Source organism: Suncus etruscus, chromosome 7 (assembly GCF_024139225.1).
Source record: "Suncus etruscus isolate mSunEtr1 chromosome 7, mSunEtr1.pri.cur, whole genome shotgun sequence".
Taxonomy (NCBI): domain Eukaryota; kingdom Metazoa; phylum Chordata; class Mammalia; order Eulipotyphla; family Soricidae; genus Suncus; species Suncus etruscus.
Window position 1 is genome coordinate 210,796 of NC_064854.1, and position 19,469 is coordinate 230,264.

The 19,469-nt window shown below is 44.2% G+C and overlaps 1 protein-coding gene and 1 non-coding gene across 2 annotated transcripts in view; one reads left to right on the top strand and one right to left on the bottom strand.

Moving 5' to 3' along the window:
- Positions 1-671: 671 nt before the first annotated feature.
- On the bottom strand, positions 672-776 carry LOC126015013 (U6 spliceosomal RNA). The gene has a single exon (XR_007497922.1). It is a non-coding gene; the product is annotated as a U6 spliceosomal RNA (small nuclear RNA).
- Positions 777-2,711: 1,935 nt separating this feature from the next.
- VOPP1 (VOPP1 WW domain binding protein) overlaps positions 2,712-19,469 on the top strand; it is a 116,220-nt gene continuing 99,462 nt past the window's right edge. The window contains exon 1 of the mRNA XM_049777237.1: positions 2,712-2,806. Coding sequence (XP_049633194.1) covers positions 2,747-2,806 — 60 coding nt within the window. The 5' untranslated portion in view covers positions 2,712-2,746. The remainder of the gene's footprint in view (positions 2,807-19,469) is intronic.

Below are 19,469 nucleotides of genomic sequence, written 5' to 3' on the forward strand. Positions count from 1 at the left end.
CCCCCTTCACCCAAAAATGTTACCCCAAAACTCAGATTTAAATAATATAAGGTGATAACCATGGGAACCAATTTTTTGTTTCTTTCCACATTCGATGCTATGATTGAGTGTCATACTTGTTTCTTTGTTTAGTTACTTTTGGGAATTAATTCTGACATGTTTGTAGTTTGTATCAGATGTAGAAACTGAAGTCAGCTCAATTAGCATAGTAAAAAGCAAATAATTGGCAGAGGCTTTTTCCTAACTTCTGAAAAGTAAGTCATAGTTTTTTATGACAGAGCCTTGTGCATAATTGGTGGTATGTGTCAATGTTAAACAAGATTACAACTCTGTCTTAGACTTTATTTCCTCCTCATACAGACCTTCCAAGTCAAATGATATTATCAGGCCCTTACTGAATAGATGAAAGATAATAAAAAAAAAACATACCTACAGAGGTAGGTAGATAGAGACATTCTAGGTGTTCAGAAACATGTTTCTAAAGTCATCTCTGAAATGCATATAGTTTTAGAAAGCTTATATTATCTTTACCTGAGTTCTTTACCTTTTTAGGTGGGGTTGAGGTTTTTTTTTTTTTTTCTGGAGTAGACATAAAAGTTAACCTGGTGTTGTAAGTGGAAGCCTTGCACTGTTGTGGTCGTGTCATAATCTTTTTTTTTTTTTAATTTTTAAAAAATATGGAACGCTTCACGAATTTGTGTGTCATCCTTGCGCAGGGGCCATGCTAATCTTCTCTGTATCGTTCCAATTTTAGTATATGTACTGACGAAGCGAACACGGTCTTGTCATAATCTTATGGATGCTTCTGTTGATTCCTCTTTTCTGAGAGGTCCACTTTTTTCTTTTTGGTTTTTGGGATCCTGGGATTCGAATCATCGTCCTTCTGCATGCAAGGCAAACACCCTACTTCCATGCTATCTCTCAGGCCCCAAGAGGTCCACTCTTCTTCTTCTTCTTTATTATTATTATTTTTTTTTTGTGGTCTTTGGGTCACACCCGGCAGTGCTCAGGGGTTACTCCTGGCTGCAGGCTCAGAAATTGCTCCTGGCAGGCACGGGGGACCATATGGGACACCGGGATTCGAACCGATGACCTCCTGCATGAAAGGCAAACGCCTTACCTCCATGCTATCTCTCCGGCCCCAAGGTCCACTCTTCTAAGTGTGGCCTTGGACGTCTTCATCCGGGTGGTGCTTCAGTTTCTCTTCTCCAAAGAGCTGAGGACTTGCACATGTCTAAGAGATACTGAGTTCCTATCTTTGGACTATGTCAGAGCTAGAAACCTTTTAATGGGCTTCCCCATTTTTTTTTTTTTTTTTTTTGGTGGTGTGTGTGTATGTATGTTCTCCTGATTCTGCACTCAGGAATTACTCCTGCTTGGCTCCGGGGACCACACGGGGTGCCGGAGGTCGAAATCTGGTCGGCAGAATGCAAAGCAAAAGTCCGACCAGGGTATTATCACTCTGGCTCCTTGGTGGGTTCTTCAGAATTGTATGAGAAAGAGAGACGGAGTAGAAGTGGTGGGAAGGAAAAAGAGGGAGGAAGGGAGGAAGGGAGGGAGGGAGGGAGGGAGGGAGGGAGGGAGGGAGGGAGAGAGAGAGAGAGAGAGAGAGAGAGAGAGAGAGAGAGAGAGAGAGAGAGAGAGAGAGAGAGAGAGAGAGAGAGAGAGAGAGAGAGAGAGATACAGAAACACATTAATAATCGAATTTGGGGTCTTGTAAATGCAAGGCATGTGTTCTCAGTTTTTCAACAGAGTGAGTACCAGCATTGTTTGGTACACTTAATCCAGAGCAATGAGAAAGAGAAAATGTAAAGTTAGCTTGGCAACTGAAAAGTAGAAGATGATTTGAGAGATTCTGTGATTCCTGAGCACAGAGCCAGGAGTCCACACTGAGCACGGCTGGGGGTGGGAACGGAAAGAAGGAAGGAAGGAAGGGAGGGAGGAAGAGATGAAGGAAAGGGCGCGGAAATGAGGGGAGGGAGGCAGAAGGAAGCGAGCGGGCAAGGCCGAGCTCGCTTCATCCTCCGTCCGGCCTTCTTAGGGATCCGCTTATTCCTTCCTCCTTCCCGGCCTCCGTCCCCCGCCTCTCCGGCCTTCTCTCTCGGCCCGACGCTTGCCCGGACGCCCGCCCGCCCGCCCGCCCGCCCGGCGAGGCTCCCGCTCCTTCCCCCCCGGCCGCTCAGCGCCCCCGAGGCGGCGCGCGCCGGGCAGAGGGGAGCCGGGGCGGCGGGGGCTGAGCCGCGCCTTCCCCGCGCCCCGAGGGCGCCCGCAGGCAGGCAGGCAGGCTGGCAGGCGGGACGAGGCGGACGGCGGGGAGCGAGGCGCCGGGCGGGCGGCCCTCGGCCGGCCGGCTCCCGCCCCCTCCTCCCGGGTCTGCCCGCGGTCGGGCGGGGGAGGCGGGGGCGCGGGCCGTGGAACGAACGAGGCGCCCCTTCCGCTCCGCTCCGCTCCGCTCCGCTCCGCTCCTCTCCTCGATGGCCCCGAGGCCCGGGAGCGCGGCGCGGCGCGGCGCGGGGCGGGCGGGGACGCGCAGGCGTGGAGGCGCGGGGCGGGGCGCGGCGAGGCGCGGCGAAGGTGCCTCCGGCTCCGGCTCCGGCTCCGACTGCCACGCCCGCTCCCACCGTCGGCCGCAGCCGCCGCCGCCCGCCCGCCGCCCGCCAGTCCGCAGGGTCGCGCCGGGTCCGGCCCGCCCGCCCCAGGCCCGCGCCGCGCCGCGCCGCGCAGAGCCCCCGCCGGGACCGGAGCCATGGGCCGCGCGCCAGGCTGGGCGGCGGCGGCGGCGCTGCTGCTCGGGCTGCTCGCGGAGGTAGGACGCCGGGCGCGGGGGACGGGACGCCGGGCGCGAACAATGCCGGGCCGGGTGCCCGACGGCGCTCGGCTCGCTCGGCTCGGCGCGGCCGCGGGGCGGGTCAGCCTGCTCCTGGGCTCGAGCCTCCGCGCCGAGCGGCCCGGGCCGCGGGGCTGGGACGGCGGAGAGGACCGCGGGGGACGGGGGCGCGGCCGGGCTCCTGCTCCGCCGCCGCCGTCCGGGTCCGGGGAGGCCGGGCGGAGGTCACTTGTTGCGGCGGTCCTCCCTCCGAGCGCGGCGGCTCTGGTGCGGGTCCGAGCGGGGCGGGTCGGGGCGCTCTCGGCTTCTCCCCGCGGGAACTCGCGCCGCCTCCGCGCCTCGGCTCTCGCAGGGACCGTCCGCGGGATGGAGGCGCCCGGGGCGGAGGCGAGCGCGACCCGGCCGGCGCCTCCCCCTCGCGCTCCGTCGGCCGGGCGCCTCGAGATGCCCGCTCGGCCGCCCCGTCGCCGCTCGCGGCTCCGTCGCGAAGGTGGTCGCTCCGGACGGCGAGCCTCCAGCTCGCGAGCCGGGCAGCGGCGGCCCGGCCGCGCGGCTGCGTGCGTGCGTGCGTTCGTTCGTTCGTTCGTTCGTTCATTGTCTCCCGCGGTGGCGTGTGCCCCTCCCGCAAGTTTCCCCGAGCCACTCTTCCCGGGGGGAATGCGCCCAACGCGTCCAGAACGCTCCCCCTTGGAGCAGCAAGCCTGGAGGGAGCTGGGCGGGCTGCAGGGCTGCTCTGCAGAGCGGAGGTCCAGCCCTGAGCCCAGGAGGGGCAGTCCCGCCAGCACCTGCCGTGGAGCGGCGCGTGGAAGACGCGGGCGGTGGCGCGGACACCAGCGGGCGAGTTCTCCCCGAGGACGCTTCCTGGCCCCTCGTCGTTGCTCCGGACCCCTGATGTGGGCGATGTGCGAGGTCTCCCCGAGGACACTTCCTGGCCTCTCGTCGTCGTTGCTCCGGATCCCTGATGTGTGCGAGGTGCCGAGCCTGCGGCACAGCCGGCACTGCAGGGAGGACGCAGTTCTGTCCTCAGATGGAAGTCAGGTTGCATTGGGAGTTCCCAGCGGAGAGTTCGGATGACAAGGAAACAGTCCTGTGGCATGAAACCGAAGCGACAGAGCTGATACTCGCATGAAGTCCAACAGACCTACGGATGAGTCATTTTTGTCTTCAACGGTGCTGACCCATGTTTCCAGTGTGATTTTTGTGACTATTTTGTCTGTAGTGGGCTGGTATTTTTCGGAGAAATTTTATCTGTGAGATGAAATTTATTTATGATGCTCTGGTGTTTAATTGTTTGCTCCGAATTTCATTAAAATTGGTTGTCAGTAAAACACCGGAGGCTTTTGAAGTCCTGAGTTACTCCGTTAAATGTGCTCTGATAGTTGAATATACTTTCTTCTCTCACGCTCTATTTGGGAAGTGAAGGTTTCTTCAAATCAACAATATTAAACAATTAAGGAGGATTTTCATGGCTGCTGTGAGCTGGTGCCTAGGAAGGCCTCTGTTTTTCCTTGCCCTTGAGTTGATTGTCTTGTCGCTCTCACTCACTGGAATTCTTGTTGGACAGCATCACTGTGTATGCCAGGGGTCTTCAAACTTTTTAAAGTGGGGGTCGGATTACGGTCCCTTAGAGAGCTGGAGGGCCGGACTATATGAGCTACTAATTCCTACTCACAAGCTACTAATTCCTACTCACACTGCACATATCTTATATAAATAAAATGAAAACCATTTATAAATAAACAAATCACGCACCAGTATTTCAATGGGAACTGTGGGCCTGCTTTTGGCTAAAGAGATGGTCAATGTCCGGTTCCATATTTGTCACTGCCAGTCGTAACAAGTGATGCAAGTGGGCATCAGTTAATCTTGATCCGGTTGAAGATTTCAGATGTTTCATTCTTGAAAAAGTCTGTTCACAGGCATAAGTGCTACCAAAGATGGTTACCATTTTGAGTGCATGGTTCCTGATATTTGGAGATACACTGAGTGTATATGCTGGCAGTTATCTTGGCAACCGAACAGCGCTCACTGCTGGCGGGCCGGATCAGACTCCTCTGCGGGCCGCATGTGGCCCGCGGGCCGTAGTTTGAAGACCCCTGGTGTATGCTATATGTATGTATGTATGTATGTATGTATATATGTATGTATGTCTGTATGTATGTATGTAGGATCATACAGTGAGCGTCAGGGTGAAGGTTGGATGGGTTGTGTGAATATGAAGTTCAGAACTTCTTGACTAGGGATGGGAGAGGGTCTAGCATCTACTTTGAGAAGGGCCTGCTTCCTGTCCTTAACATCCCTTTATAGAAATTTCTTTACCCGTTGGACATAGAGACTACGCATATATCTGTGCATGGCTTACATTGTGCCAGACATGTTCTAAGTTGGGGTCTCAAACTCAATTTACCTGGGGCCGTAGGAGGCAAAGTCGGGGTGATCCTTGAGTGCAAAGTCAGTAGTAAGCCTTGAACATTGGGGGTGTGACCCAAACAACTAAAACAAAACAAAACAAAAAAAGATTCCTCTAGGGCAGGGCCACAAAATGTTGTACGGAGGGCCGCAAACGGTCCGTGGGCCGCGAGTTTGAGACCCCTGCAAATGTCAAGTATCATCTCATATATCCTCTTAGCTCTGACTTTTTAATTTTTATTCAAACTAGATGTTGAAGAATTTGCTCATGGTCTCTCTGTTGTTTGTTTACTGCAAAGGCCTGTGATGTGGGGTAGACCCAGGCAGTTTGGCCCAGCTCACTCTGCTGGTCTGCTGCAAAGAGGAGGACACAAATTGTGTGATTCATGGTGGAGAGCTGTATTCCCACGAGGTCAAGTAGCCAGATACTTTTCCAGAACTCACTCTCACATCATTCAGAGGACCATAAAATTGATTACTGGAAGTCCAGCACTTTCCAGAAGGAAGCAATAGTTGTTCATGTAACTGTCCCTGAACAACAGGTGTCAACAGGTCTGTTGGGTTTACACCCTGAAGTCCAGTCATGACTGTAAGTCGGGTGCACCATCACTTCCCTGAGAGGCTTATGGGTGTGTATGTATTGATACTATTATGCAAGTATTATATGTGTTGCATTTGCATGATCCTCTCTGACTCAGAAATGAATATGATTAAAATACCAAGGACCATCTGCTTAGGAAGACCTTGTTGCATTGACATACACAGAAAATAAAACCTAACTGTCACAAGAAATCAAGCTACCCCTCACCCCCCAAAATGGTGACGCTGCAGCATGCTTGTGAAGTTGTAAAAATGTAGGAGCTTTCTTTAGCCAGTCTGCAAGGATTACACACCTGTGGGTGTCGGAAGCCTCTGTAGCTTTGAAAGTTGCAATTGGAGGCTGCCTGGAGAAGCAGCAGTTCCTGTTATGAAGAGCTGATGTGGGAAATTACAGTCCAAACTACTGTTGGAACACATCTCATCGTGGCTCATAACTGTCCCCTTTTTAGTCAGTTGAATTGTATGCTAACCTTCTTGGAATGTGGTGATCCCTCAACTGTGCTGTAAATCTGTGCAGTTGTCTTGGCTGTAAGTCAGCCTCCACACCCAGATGGTGTTTGGCATGTTGAAACCAAACCATACTTAATTTTCCCCCTTTTATTTAAACATTGTGGTTACAAAGGGTTCATGATTGAGTTTCAGTCTTCTAATGTACATCACCCTTCACTAGTGCACATTTTCTGCCACCAATATCCCCAGTTTCCCTTAAGCTTCCTCTTATGAACTGCAAAGCATATTTTATACCCTTCCTTTCCATTAATCAGAGTATCCTGTAAGTCTTCAGCAGCTATAACTAGGTTTCAGGCATCTGAGCCTGAATGGCCATAAGGACGGGGGTATTGCAGGGGCCCTTTTGGGGTTGTAAACTAAAGTGTAAAGTTCCGTCCTTCTGCACTGCCTGGTTTAGTCTAGCAAACAAACAGTGACTGAAAGAAACACTGAGGTTATAAATTATTTCTTGTTTTTAATTTTATGAGACTAAATTGTTCTTTTTTTTAATTTAAATTTTATTTTATTGAAATCATTGTGACTTAGAAAGTCCTTCATAATTGGGTTTCAGACATACAATGAATCAGAGTCATTTCCACCACCTGTGTTGGCCCCCCTCCCCCAATGTTCCCAGAGTTTATCCCATACCACCACTCTGCCCCCCAGCCTGCCAGTGTAACAGGCCCATTTAAAGTTTAGATTGTTAGAGTTTGGGTTTTTTTTTTTTTTTTCAGCTTGGAGAGGTAGTTTCTCTTGGACATAGCAAAGATGGTGCTTTAGAAGCTGAAGGAAAATTTTCTTTTTTTTTGTTTTTTTGTTTTTGGGCCACACCCGGCGATGCTCAGGGGTTACTCCTGGCTATCTGCTCAGGAATAGCGCCTGGCAGGCACGGGGGGGGGGGGGGACCATATGCGACGCCGGGATTTGAACCAATCACCTTTGGTCCTGGAATGGCTGCTTGCAAGGCAAACGCCCCTGTGCTATCTCTCCAGTCCCTGAAGGAAAATTTTCAAACTTGATTTTTCTATCTGTTTAACCTGAGAGTAATTAGGCCCTGAGCACCCATTTCCCAGAGGCTTTCATTAGAGTATTGTTCTCTTTCTAGAGCTTAAATTGTTGACTTTTGAAATATACTTAGTATTATTTTTTTCTAGGTTCTTTCCTTTGTGAAAGGAATCCAGGACCGTTTAGTCAATGCTTCAGTTTAAAATCACTAAGTGCAAGGAATGAGGGCTTGTTGAAGGGATGAATTCTGTGCCTGATACTGCTGGTATGTTTGAGTTTCCCCTGGAAGCAAGAGCTGGCAACCTTAACCAGAGGCTTAGAAACAGCTCAAAAGTGTGCTGGAAATAGAACAGCTCCTATTTCTTAGAGGAAAGAAAGGAGAAAGTTTTTTTCTGTGAGGGAGTATTGGAAAGGGAACAGTATCTTTTGTTATATCTGAATATTTCTACAGCCCTATGAATTTGAAGCCTAGTAGCTTTAAAATAAGGACCAAGTTTTATTTTAGTATTTTTCCCTGTCCTGAAATCCTATGGAATGTGGTAATCCAAGGGGTCTATTTTCTGAAGTAAATCTCAACCGTCCCATTCTTTTGAGTGTTTATGATCTGAGCAACATGGGATTTGACTGAAGGTGATGTCTGCAGGGAGTTCTTTGTCCTTAAAGATCCCTGAAAAAAAAAACGGGTGTGGATGGAAGGAAGAAAGGCAGCATGATAAATAAACGACTCAAAGAATCCCAATAAAGTGGGACTCCTGCCATAGGTGTGGAGCAGGGCAAAGCGCCATAGACAAAACCTGCAGTATGTGTTAGAACAGTTCTCACTTAATATTGGGATTAAGTGGCATGGTCATAAGAAAGGCATTATTCTTGTTTCTTTTTTTGTTTTTGTTTTTGTTTTTGGGCACACCTGGCGGTGCTCAGGGGTTACTCCTGGCTGTCTGCTCAGAAATAGCTCCTGGCAGGCACGGGGGACCATATGGGACACCGGGATTCGAACCAACCACTTTTGGTCCTGGATTGGCTGCTTGCAAGGCAAACGCTGCTGTGCTATCTCTCCGGGCCCTAGAAAGGCATTATTCTTTGTGTTCCAATAATTTGGTTTATTAATTAAATTTAAGTTTTGCTTAGTAATCAAATGCCTTTACTCAACCAGCTCTTCCCTCCGCCAGTTTTTCTTGATCTTTTTTTTTTATTTTATTAATTTTCTTGCTCTTTGAATGACTAGAGTTTTATACATGATTTAACTGTAGATTCTTCTGTCTCTTTCATAAGATTTCACGGGACATCTGCAAGGCCATATTTCAGTTCACTTATTAGTTTTTATTTTGGGAGGCCACACCTGGCGTTGATCGGGCTTTCTCTTTACTCTCTGCTCAGGGATCATTCCTGGTGGGACTTAGATGAGGTGCTGAGTATTGAATCCTGTGTGCAAGGCAAGCATACTATCTTTCCAGCACTGTAGCTCATTTTTGAGGTATTTTTACATCTGTCTTGTGAGCCTCCAGTGAACCAGAGATTGATTATGGGCTGCATATGGATTATGATTATGAGTTTTGGAGTTTCAGGTGTGCTGGGGCCCTGGAGCTCTCCTTAAGGAATCAGTGTAGTGGTGAGTCCTTTTAGTCATGAAATCTTTTGACCCAATTTTTCCCCCGTTGAGGCTTACTCGGGTAATACGGGATCTCTATTCCATGTGACTGACATCATCACAGCTTTTGTTTGCACCTTTTCAGTATGCGGATAAGAGCCAGCAGATCTGTTAGAGAGATGGTTAAGAGGTTGCGATGCATGACGTTATCGAGGACGAAGTTTCAGAACAGTAAAAATTTCGTCAGCCAGGTTTACTGACACCATTGTTGGATGTTGCCATTTGGAACTATAGTCCATTAGACTTTATCCTGTGAGTTTGTAGCTGAAAGAGTCTGGATTGGAGTGTGGGTGGAAGGACTGTTGAGCACAGAATATCAGCCATGATCTCTGTTCGTGGAAACCAAAGCTCATGGGAGGCCATGACCAGGGGGATGGCTAGCAGTTGGCAATTGCAAGACATTTCTAGGATATTAGGTCCACCCACTGATTAAAAAATGATTGGTTGCCTTGCAGTTGTACACATGTAAACATGATAACAGATATGCAGTATGCATATTATTTGTCTGAGTTTAGTTCTTTGGGGAAAGTTTCAAGTAAATATAAAAAGAAATTGAAGGCTTTCCTGTGTGCCTCTTTATGGAATACCATATGTATATTTGAATGTTACTAGACTAGATTAGAATGGATTAGGCCAGGGATCTCAAACTCAGTTTACCTGGGGGCCGCAGGAGGCAAAGTCGGGGTGAGGCAGGGCCGCATAAGGGATTTCACAAAAAAAAGGCCTCAAACGTCATTATTAACAGTTTTAATTATTTCTTCTGAACATGAATAGAACATTGAGTGAAGATCATGAACAGTTCTTCTGAACATGGCATCTTTTGCCTATTTCTTGCTGCCAGAGACTTGAGAGCGCTTCTTCTCACAAATCTGAACCACATTTGGCTTTAGAGAGGAAGCAGTTGAAACCCTCAGTATGGCTTGAAGATGATCATCATTAAGTCTAGACCTGTACTTTGACTTATTGAAGTTCAATGTGGAGAATAACTTTATACACAAATATGTGCTCCCAAAAGACACATGGTGCGCTTGAACATTCGGGAAAGCTCAGGGAAGCTGGGAGGCAAGTCTCTCAAAAATTGCCCGTGCATGTCTTCTTTTCCACTAATCTCCCTGAACTTGGCTTTGAGATCAGAGTTGCATTGCAGGTCAAGGAGCTCCATTTGAAGCACAGGAGGGGCATCTTGCACATCAAAGGAAAAGGGGTCCATAAAAATTTGGAAAGTGGCTCTGTGCTTTCTGAAGTCTGCAAATCTGTGATCAAATTCCTTCTCTAGCTTAAAAATAGCAAAAACATATTTCTAACCACTGAATGGTATGCCTGCATCCACAGGTTCCTTGCATGCTGGGAAATGGCAAAGGTTTGTCTGAGAGCTGGGATTTCCATAACACAAGTTTTGTGGAGAATGTTCTCACGTTGTTATAGGCAGCACTGATAAGCAGCCCCGGGCCTTGTAACATCTTGTTTAGTACATTCAGCTTATGTGTGATGTCAACAGGAAAAGCTAAGTCCAGGAGCCATTTATGATCACTCAACTCAGAAACAGCATTCCCATCCTTCTCCATGAAGGCTTTCACTTTTTCTCTCAACTCAAAAAATCTTTTCAGGACATTTCCCCTGCTGAGCCAACGTACCTCGGTGAAATAGAGCACATCTTCATATTTTCACTCCATTTCCTCTAAAAAAACACAGAACCTCCTGTGCTTTAAGCCCATGGATCTGATTTGGTTGGTGCATTTCACAACAACAGACATCACATTGTCACACAGCAGGCATTTACTGCAAAGGGCCTGCTGATGGATAATGCAGTGAAGAGCAATGGCCTTCTCTACACCCTCCTCTTCAAGTTTTTTTTTTTGAAAAAGTGCCACCAGTCCATTTTTGCTCCCTGTCATCGATGGCGCTCCATCGTTTATTATTCCAACAAACATCTTCCATGGCAAACCTGCATTCTCAGTAGCATCACACAGATATCGAAATATCTCATTAGCGGTGTTCTGGCCATGCATTGGAATTATTGTGAGCAGCTCTTCTGTCAATTCAAAATTGCAATCAACACCACGGACATAAATTATGAGCTGTGCAGTGTCTATTATATCTATGCCCTCGTCAAGAGCAACTGAGTATGCATCAGAACATTTGGCTTTCTCACACAGTTGATGATGTCATTTGACATGCCAGAAATGCGCTCTGCCACAGTGTTGCAGAAAGACTGATTTTGCTAAACTAACCTTTCTTTTCTGCACAGATAGTACTTGCAGCCTGTAACATGCATTTTTTAACAAACTCTCCTTCTGTGAATGGTTTCCCTGCCTTAGCAATCATCTCACTAACCATGTAACTAGCTTCGACTGATGCAACATTCTCTTTGGTTGCTTTCTTGAAGAAATCTTGTTGCCTCATTAGACATGCTTTAAGACTGGCAACCTGTGTGCACATTCCTCAGCATGTTTAGTTGAATAATGGTGTTTCAAGTTGTATTCCTTGTGCACTGCAACTTTCTCTGAGCAAATAAGACATTTGGGGATGCCCCTGTGCTCAACAAAGAAATACTGCGTCTCCCACTTTTCCTGAAATTGTCTGTGTTCGTCATCAATCTTTCTCTTCACTGCAGGCTTTGATGAAGTCATGATGAAGGTATGACAAAATCTAATTCTGTAATAAACTTCTCTCCCTTAGGCCTCCGATAATGCAAGGGACAGCGGGCAGGAGCAGTGGAAATGACGTCTGCGCTAGGTGCAAAGTATTTGCAATATTCGCTTATCAAATATTCGCAATAAAAATCGCATTAGTAAGAAAAAAATTGCAAAAAATCGCATTAAACATTTGTATACCCCAAACGGAACTGCTTGGGGTATGCGAATGTTTAATGCGATTTTTTCTCATTAATGCGATTATTCGGTAAGTGAATAATCGTGAATACTGCGATATTTGAAGGCCGGCCGCGGGCCACAAAATGTTGTGGCCGCAAACGGCCCACGGGCTGCGAGTTTGAGACCCCTGGATTAGGCAGTGTGTGGATGTTTTTGGCCCCAGTAGCAGGAAACTGTAATCAAGTGATGTCTGCATTTTCATTTCCTGTGGTAAGAAGTTCTGAAGTTGGCATTTCCCCTGGGTTGCTTCATGCATGGTTCAAATGCCAGTTCTGTTCTTTCTGCCTTTCCCTTCTGCCTTTCTTAGAGTTTGGTCCTGTCTTTGTGGTTGCAGTTCTTCATGATATGCAAAGAAGTCAACCTCCAGTTTCCTTAGAACAATGTGTATTCTGTTCTTGTGTGATTTATCAGTGCCAATTTCTACCTCCACAGTGTTTCCCACTAGGAACTTCCTTTTGGATGGGGATGTTGCTGGGGATTCTTAAGTATCAGGATTTTCTATTTTTTTAATTGATGTGACATTGATTTTATGTTTCAGGAGTACTTTCGTTATTGCATTGTTGTTATTGTTGAAACTACAGCTGATTGTTCTTGGAGGAAGGGCCCTTGGGAATCACTCAGTGGCACTTGGGGTCCCCAGATCCATTTCTGGCAGAACTTGGAGACTGTACCTTGTTGGGAAGCCAAACTAGGGTCTTATACATGCAGTGCAAATGCTCTATCACTTGAGCCACTTCACCACCCTCAGGACTGCTTCTTCATACCCCTCCAGAAGTAAGATATTACATCGTGCTCAGCATCAATGTCCTATCACTTCATTACATTGCATTGGAAGTTTCTGCTCATATTGTCCTCTTGTGTCCTAACAGTTCCAGAAACCTTAGTTCTGTGTCCAAATTCAAAGGAAGTGTTCATTTCATCTTTTCCTTTATTATATTTTAATAAATATTTTTTATTTTTTAAATTAACATTTTATTTTTTACATTCTACACATAATGTTAGTGTAAGTCAATTGGTTCTTGACTTTCTCTTTCTCACTTATTTCTCAAAATCTTTTCTTATAGCCGAATAGTATACTGTTGTGTGTTAGAGCTTTATCCATCCATCTGATTTTGGGTTGTTTCCATATCATAATTTGTTCATAGCTTTGCAGTGAATATATATGTGCATGCATGCATATGTTTAAACTGAATTTTTGTAGGAAGCTGTATGGACCTAGAGCAAATTGGAGTCTCTGAGACCATTTTCTCTCTTGCCTATGTGTAGTTTAGCACAAGCCCAGAGCTCAAAGGAAGTGGCCCACCACAAGAAATTGAAAAAACTTAGAGGTTTTCCACCAGATGGCTTGGAGAAGCGAGATAACATCTATAAGACCCTAGCAACCATAGCCAGAACCAATCAGCTTTAAGGACACGTCCTGTTGAAGCTTAACACCTAGGTGGGCCCTCAGCTTACTTGCAAGAATGCCTTTGTAGTTAGAACATCTTGTGGCAAACGGCTTGACCCAGTTACTGCTAGTTTTCCCCCTCCCCATTTCATGCTATTATGATACATAGAAAAAAATGTAGTTAAGATAAAGCAATAGAAATTTTTAACATGTATTGCTAGCCCTATGCCTTATTTGGATATAACCTTTGCCTCAGGCCTGATTGACAGGCTGAGCACACCTCCCTTTGTGCATTTTCTATATAAACAGTGTATACCCCAATAAACTTGTTCTTGATCAGCATAAGTTGTCCTGAGCCTGTTTCTATTAACTTCTCACAGTTCTATCGCAGCATAAGACCGGATCTGCTCGAGAGACCTGCGAATAACTAGCGACCCTTAACCAACCACTCCCGAGGGTCGGGGGTCCCCCTCCGGGGGTCGCAAATTTTATTTCTATTTTAAAAATTATTCAATTCTCTGTTGCTATTATTGTGACCAGAGATTATAATACTTGATTGTAGTGTGGTGATTATGCACTTGTTTGTGGTGTTGAAAATGCAAATTACAGAGACTCTGATTACACTTTGGTATTTGGGCCAGTGTCAGATCTCAAGGCCTTAGAATTGCAACACTAGTGTTTTGGCTAGTCATGTATCTCTGGACCCCCAAATTAATGTGTTCATATTATTGGGATAGGTACCTAGAGTGGAGTTGTTGAGTTAAGTAGTAAGTATTTTCAGCATCTTGAGGAACCTTATAGAAATGCCCATAAAGGCTACATGAGATTACTCTTCCCATTAAATTTGAGGATTCCTTCTTCTCTACTAGTTTAGCATTATTTCCAGACTTTGTGATACAGGTTGTTCTCATATATGTGGGATGGGTCTCTTTGTTCTTTTCATTCAGTTTCCTGATAAGATGGAATGATGAGAATATACCTATTTCTCTGCTGTGTTATCTTTTGGAGAAGTGTCTGTTCGGTTCTTCTGATAAGTTTTGATTTTTTTCACCTTTATGAGTTCTTTCTACATTTTACATGTTAATAACATATATTAACAAATATTTTCTTCCATTACACAGATCATCTTTATTTTACTAACAGTTTCTTTCTCTGTTCAGAAAGTTTTTAAAAAGTTCTATAGTTGGGGCCAGAGAAATAGTACAATAGGTAGAACACTTGCCTTGCAAGGAGAATTGACTCATGTTCAATTCTGAGTACCTCATATGGTAATCTGTAGCACTGCAAGGAGTCATGTCTGAGCACAAATTCAGGAGTAAGTCCTTAGTACTGCTAAGTGTGCCCCTCCTGAAAATTACATGTACCTCTAATTATTTATTTTGTTTCCCTTTACATTGGAGTTGAACTCCCCACCTCCCAAAACACACTGTAGCTATTATCATGTAGTTTTTCCTTCTTTTCTAAGTCTTTTATGGTCTCAGGTATTATATCCAAGTCTTTGATCCATTTTGGACTTATGTGTATAGTATAAAGTAGTGATCTAGTTTCATTCTTTTTTCAAAAATGAAAATCATTCCAATGATTTATATATAGACAGACGCCTTTTGCTACTGAAGTTTTTTTTTTTAAAGAACTCTTTAAACATTCTGTGTTTGAATGGACAATTTAGATTGTCCAACATTATCTGATTTCCCAAGGCCTATGTTTCAGAAAATGTCATAACTGCCATTTACTGAATATCTACTATTTCCTATTTTTAAAATTAATTTTGCTAATAGAGTAACTGTGAGATACATGCATAGTCACAAAGTTGTTCAGGATTTGATTTTCAATTACACAATATTTCAAACAACCATCCCTGAACCAATGGACATTTCCAATCATCAAATGTTTCCACTTTCACTCCTATTCTCCCCCCTTTTTAGCCTGCCTCTATTGCAGACATTTCTTCTTGTTTCTCTCTCTTCCTTTCTTTTATCTTCTTTGCATTTAGAAACTATGACTTCCAGTACTGGTATTGAAGGGGGTATCAGGCATATTACTTCACCTCCTTTCAGCATCCAGTTCAGAGGGATCATTTCCAATTATCATTGACATTATGGTCCCTTTTCTGCTCTAACTGTACTTTTCCTCTTTTGATGACAAGCTTCCTACCATGGACCAGCTCTTCTGGCCCTCGACTTTATTGTCTTTGGTATCCACACATGAATATAATCATTCTATATCTATCCCTCTCCCTCATTTCACTCAGCACAATACTCTTCATATCCATCTATGTGTAAGTAAATGTTATGCCTTCATTTTTCCTAACAGCTGTATAGAATTTGTTGTGTAAATATACTATAGTTTTCTTTGTCTACTTATCTGATCTTGAACACTTGGGTTGTTTCCAGATTCTAGCTTCTTTGAATAGTGCTCTAATGAACATAGGGTTGCAGATGCCTTTTCTGCATTGTGTTTTAGGGTCTCTAGGTTATAATTCCCAAAAGTGGTATTGCTGAGTTATATAGAAGTTCGATTTCTAATTTTTTAAGGAATGTCCATATGTTCTCATTAAAGACTGGACCAGTAAATGTTCCCACTAGCAATAAATGAGTCTCTTCCTGCATCCACACTTGTTGCGCCCCACTCAGGAAGGGCACACATCAAAAAAGTGTTGCACTCCTGAAAAAGAATTATTTGCCAAAAAGGCCCGCTTAGAGCAGTCAAAATCAGTTGACCCTTTGCGTGGAGTGTTTGGCCATAATTCTAAAGTGGCTGTAACTATCTCTCTCTTTATTTTTAACCATTATTAAAAATCAGGCCTTAACAATTCTTTCTAACAAAGGAGGACAGTACAAATCCCGCCAAAAGTCTCCCACTAACCATCTCCTGTGATCTTTGCTACTTTGGCGCCAAGATCATGTTTTTCCCAAAACTTAGCTCATAGTAAAACAATTTTCAGTTTTCCCCAAAAACTCTAAAACATCTCTCTCTCTTCCCACTTCCCTGAAAATTACCTGGTTTTCCCCTGCTTACCCAAAACAAAGCTAACCCAAAACAAAACTTCTTTTCACCTTCAGTATCGGTTCTTTAATGTGCAAATTTTATCCGTGGTCTTTCATTTTGTTTCCCTAACTATCTCCCACTCTCTTTGATGTCAAAAATTACACCCTGCATTCCAAACCTCAACCTTAAATGCTACCCAGCTCAAAAAATAAATTTGTCTTCATCTTTCTAGACGCAAGTCCCCATGCATTCTGTGTGGTCTCATTCATTTCATATTTCATAATTCATATTTCATATTCACCTCTTCGTGCTCCCGCTTGACTTCCAGTGGGAAAATGAACTCACTAAGGTTTTGCTTAGGGACTTTTTATCTCATCAGGATAAAACAGTCCGCAGCACACACTAGCACTAGTTCTTCTTGTTCTTTTTGATATCTGCCAGTCTCTATGCTGTGAGATATTTCCTTGTTTTCATTTGCATCTTCCAGATGATTAATGATGTGAAACAATTTCTCATGTATCTTATAGCTGTTTGAATTTCTTCTTTGAGGAAGTTTCTGTTTATCTCTTTTCCCCATTTTTGATGGGATTAGATGCTTTTTTTCCTTGTAAAGTTTAACCTTTACCTTATATATCTTTGATATTGACCCCTTATCAGATAAGTGTTTGATAAATAACATCCTGTGGTGGTCTTTGTATCCTGGTCATCATTTCCTTTGAAATACAGAAGCTTCTTCATTTAATGTAATTCACTTGTTAATCTTTGCTTCCACTTGCTTAGTCAGGGTGTTTCATCCTTCAAGATGATTTTAGCTTCAGTGTCAAGGAGAGCTTTGCCTATGTTTTCCTTCATGAAACTTATGGATTCATGCCTGATATCAAGGTCTTTAATCCATGTTTATTTGACTTTTGTGCATGGTGTTAGAAAGAGGTTTGAGGGGCTGGCGAGGTGGCGCTAGAGGTAAGGTGTCTGTCTTGCAAGCGCTAGCCAAGGAAGGACTGCGTTTCGATTCCCCCCCCCCCCCCCCGCGTCCCATATAGTCCCCCCAAGCCAGGGGCAATTTCTGAGCGCTTAGCCAGGAGTAACCCCTGAGCATCAAACAGGTGTGGCCCGAAAAACCTAAAAAAAAAAAAAAAAGAAAAAGAAAGAGGTTTGAGTTCATTTTCTTGCATGTAGCAGTTTTCTCAATACCAATTGTGCAAGAGAGTACAAGAGGATTTATGTGTTCTTTTATCAAAGATTAATTGGTCATGTACTTAACAGCTTGTCTTAGGATATTCACATTAGTTCTGTTGATCGGAAGGTTTGTTTTTATTTTGTCATGTTGTTTTACTATTGTTTTATAGTACAATTTGAAGTTGGGGAAAGTGATGTATCCCATCTTCTTTCTCTCAAGGATTGCACTTGCAATCTCTGTAATGTGAAATAATACCTTATTGTCATTTTGCATCTTTCTGATGATTAACGGAGTGGGGCAATTTTTATATGTTTTTTGGTCACCTACATTTCTCATTTGAGAAAGTTTATTCATCTCTTCTCATATTTTGATGAGTTAATTAACATCTTATCAGATGGGTATTAGATAAATGATTTCTTCCATTCTTTGTATCCTGGTCATCATTTATTTTGAGGTGCTAGCTGAATTTAACTTTATCTGCGCTTCCACTTCCACTTGCTTGGTCAGGGGTTAATTCTTTAGTTGATTCCGAGATACTTCTAGACCACTGTGCAATGGGGTTGGTACCAGGTCACAGGGCTGCTTTCATTTTGAGATTGTCAGGTTTCTTACTTTTTTTTTTTTTTTTTTTGGTTACACCCTGCGGTGCTCAGGGGTTACTCCTGGTTCTGCATTTAGAAATCGCTTCTGGCTCGGGGGACCATATGGAAGCCGGGAATCAACCCGCATCTGTCCTGGGTCAGCCGCGTGCAAGGCAAACACCTTACCACCATGCTACCTCTCCGGCCCCCATTGTCAGTTTTTTTTTTTTTTTAAATTGGGCTACAAATTGGTGTGGCTTCTTCTGAGTCCCCTGACAGTTGTAACTAGTTGTAAGACTATATAGTTAGGCTGGACTGGAGCCAAAATCATAGAATGACAGGACTTGTTTCTCTCTCTAACAAGGGCATTGAATGTATTTCTCCAAGTAACTTTTGGACTTAGGCTTTACTGGGGTTTTGCAATGGATCCCAAAACTTCATCCAGAAATATTTTGTTTGTGAATGGCTGTCAGGTAGGAGGTGAATATAGGTGACTCAGGCACTTCCTGTTCTACCATCCTACTGATGTCCTCCTAAGTATTGTTCTAAGCATGTGACATTTTATCTCTGCAACCTTCCTGAACTCATTGCTGTATTTATGCCTAATATCCTGTAAGTAAAATGAGAAAATAGAATCTGATATGATTTTTCCAGCTTTAGCTATAATCCCAACCCATCAGACTATATAGAGTCAGTGTTTTAAAATATGCTTCTTCAATTCTATCCCAAGAATATCAGTTTATATAAAACAGTTTCTTCTCTGTGGAGTCATCTGGTCTAACCTGAATTTCCTGAAATTTAGTTGTGTTACTATAACTTGTATTTCTTTTTTGTAAATTAGGTGTGGGAAACTGGAAAATGGGAATTTTGTTTTATAGTATCTCGAGTATCTAGTATCTAGAGTTTCTAGTGACTTTGGATTAAATATTCGCACTGGGTTGGCTTTGTGGCCTTATAAGTTTTGTTGGGAAGCATCATCTCTTACTGGGATGCACACCCTTTCTTATCTCTTCTGCTTCTCTATAGCTAGCTGGGATTCAGTCTGTGACCAAAACTGTACTTTGTGGCAGGCTGCAGTAGGGAGAGACAAAGGAGTTGGAAAGACTGCCTGGAGGTAAATGACTTCAGAAATACCCTGTAAATGTGCTTGGTGTGTTTGCTGACTTTCTCTTTTGTAAATGTAGGTGTTTGGTCACTATAGTAAGTTGGGAGGTTCCTGGCACACAAATCCATTTTCTTATTGACATGAACCATTTACTAGGAAGGAAAAATTTATTAGGAATATTTTAGGACACATATAATAGAAGACAAACAAGCGGGACTTGGTTTATTGACTTTTGTGTTATTCATTCATTTATATTAATTTACCAGGTCTTTTATTTGTGGAGCTCACAGAAGAATTTTTCTTTATTTTTTTTAAAATTTATTTTATTGTACTTTGGGTGATATATAACTACTTGGGATTTTGTTACCTCACCTCTACAC